This window comes from Mastomys coucha, unplaced genomic scaffold (assembly GCF_008632895.1).
Source record: "Mastomys coucha isolate ucsf_1 unplaced genomic scaffold, UCSF_Mcou_1 pScaffold18, whole genome shotgun sequence".
Lineage (NCBI taxonomy): Eukaryota > Metazoa > Chordata > Mammalia > Rodentia > Muridae > Mastomys > Mastomys coucha.
The window spans coordinates 54,006,621-54,008,743 of NW_022196900.1; the positions used below are offsets into that span (position 1 = coordinate 54,006,621).

Genomic DNA, 2,123 nt, shown 5'->3' on the forward strand with positions numbered 1-2,123 from the left:
CGTGCTCACTGCCCCCCTCATGTTCACTCCCCTAGTCTTTCCCCCATCCTCCCCTCCCCTTTTCCTCTGAGCAGGGGCCTATCCCCCGATCCTGGCACTTCAGGTCTCTGTGAGGTTAGTCACATCCTCTCCCACTGAGGCCAGACAAGGCAGCCCAGCTAGAAAAGCATATCCCATGTACAGGCAACAGCCTTTGGGATACCTCCGCTCCAGTTGTTCGGGACCTACGTGAAGATCAAGCTGCACATCTGCTACATATGTGCGGGGAGGCCTAGGTCCAGCCTGTGTATGTTCTAGGGTTGGTGGTTCAGACTCTGAGAGCCCCAGGGGTCCAGGTTAGTTGGAGAGCCTTGTTTGTTTATAGCCTCACTTTTAGTCCCATCTTTGTGCGCCTAAAGTTGAGCCTCCTTTATGCCATGAATGTAGGATACTAGTTTTAAGTTGTTCTTCATAGTCTGGCATTCATGAGGGAGGTCTGAGAGCAGTGGCATGTAATAGTGATTGTGCTTTGGATTTGTTATTTGTTATATTGCTTATTAATATTCACATCAAAATCATTTTTTTAGGTCCCCAGAGGCAAATTTTAGACAAATCTTACTATCTTGGACTTCTTAGGTATGTAAACTAAGTATTTTTTTTAATGTATGACCTCGGAGTTTTAGTTGTGGTATTTATTACAATAATTATTTAACCTTTTTAATTCTAAGAATAAGTTTGTATGCTAACATAATTTCTAGTTAATAGGCTGTACTACATGATAATACAGTTAGGTTGAAATTTGTGTGGTACAGGGAGGTGCATGTATGTGTGAATTGTGGTATACATGTCTGGACTGATACTCATACGCTTATATGGATAGATGTGGGTGCAGGAAGACAACCTTGAGTGGCACTTTTCAGACACCGTCCACTTTTGTTTTTGAGACAGGATCTTTTTGCCACCTTTGAGCTTACTAAGGAAGCTAGGTAGGATGCTGACTGTTAAACCTCAGTAATCCTCCTGTTCCTGCCTCCCCGGGGTGGGATTACAAGCATGGGCCATCAAATCCAGCTGTTTTACGTGGGTCCTGGCAATTGGACTTGGGTCCCTGTACTTGCAAGGCAAGTATGTAACCAACTAAAGCTGTCTAGCCCTAGGCTGAGATTTTGTTTTTATGTGGTTTCGTGTATGCAAGTGATACATTTGTCTCAGCCAGTTTGTGCTGCCATATTAAAATACTCAAGACGGGTTAAGTTTTAAATTACAAGAATATATTTCTCATACATTATGGAAATTAAAAAACCTTACAATTAAAGTACTAGGAGGTTTGGTGTCTGTTTAGAGTGTGTTCCTTAGAGCTGGCACATTCTTCTTACCTTTACGTCATGAAAGAGAAAAATGAGGCCAATATAGCTCCTTCCAGTCCTTTTTAAAGGCACTAACATCTATGAAATAGCCTTCATGGCCTAGTTAGAAAGTGAAAGGCTCAGTTTATTTCACACATGTGCATGCGTGTGTGCATGCGTGTGCATAGAGTGGCTTGAGTGGGTCTTTCTACATTGCCCTGGGTGTCCTGGAACTCACTATGTAGACCAGGCTTGCCTCAAACTCACAGAGATCTACCTACCTTTGCATACTAAGTGCTGGCTTTTAAGGTTTGTGCTACTACACTTGGTAAAAGGCTTAATTTCTTAATACTGTTAAGTTGAGGATTAAATTTCAATGTGAATTTTAGAGAGAACACAGACATTCAGATCATATCACACTTTTTTCATGAAGTAATAATCTTTTATGCTTTTTTAGAGTTATTCTAAGTATATTATTCATATAATTGAAATATCACTGATTGTAGTATTAAGAAAGGAAGTATATATTTATAATACCTTAATTATTACAGAAATTTATGTAAGTATGTATTTGGTCACTTGTTATAAACTTGCCCTAATTTTAATTAATTTGTAAGCCTTTATTGGGTATTTTGAGTCAAGATCTCACTGTATAGCTTCAACTGTCCTGGAACTCATTATGTAGACCAGGCTGTCTCAACTCATAGAGAATACCTGTTTCTGCCTCTTGAGTGCTGGGATTAAAGGAATGTGCCACCATGTCTGGCTTTCGGCCTTTTAATAAGATCTTTTTTTTTT

The 2,123-nt window shown here is 40.0% G+C and overlaps 1 protein-coding gene across 3 annotated transcripts in view; it reads left to right on the top strand.

Moving 5' to 3' along the window:
* Ift74 (intraflagellar transport 74) overlaps positions 1-2,123 on the top strand; it is a 76,886-nt gene that overhangs the window by 9,600 nt on the left and 65,163 nt on the right. For all 3 annotated transcript variants that reach the window (XM_031377862.1, XM_031377860.1, XM_031377861.1), the window contains exon 4: positions 567-615. In XM_031377862.1, the coding sequence (XP_031233722.1) occupies positions 567-615 (49 nt within the window). The remainder of the gene's footprint in view (positions 1-566; positions 616-2,123) is intronic.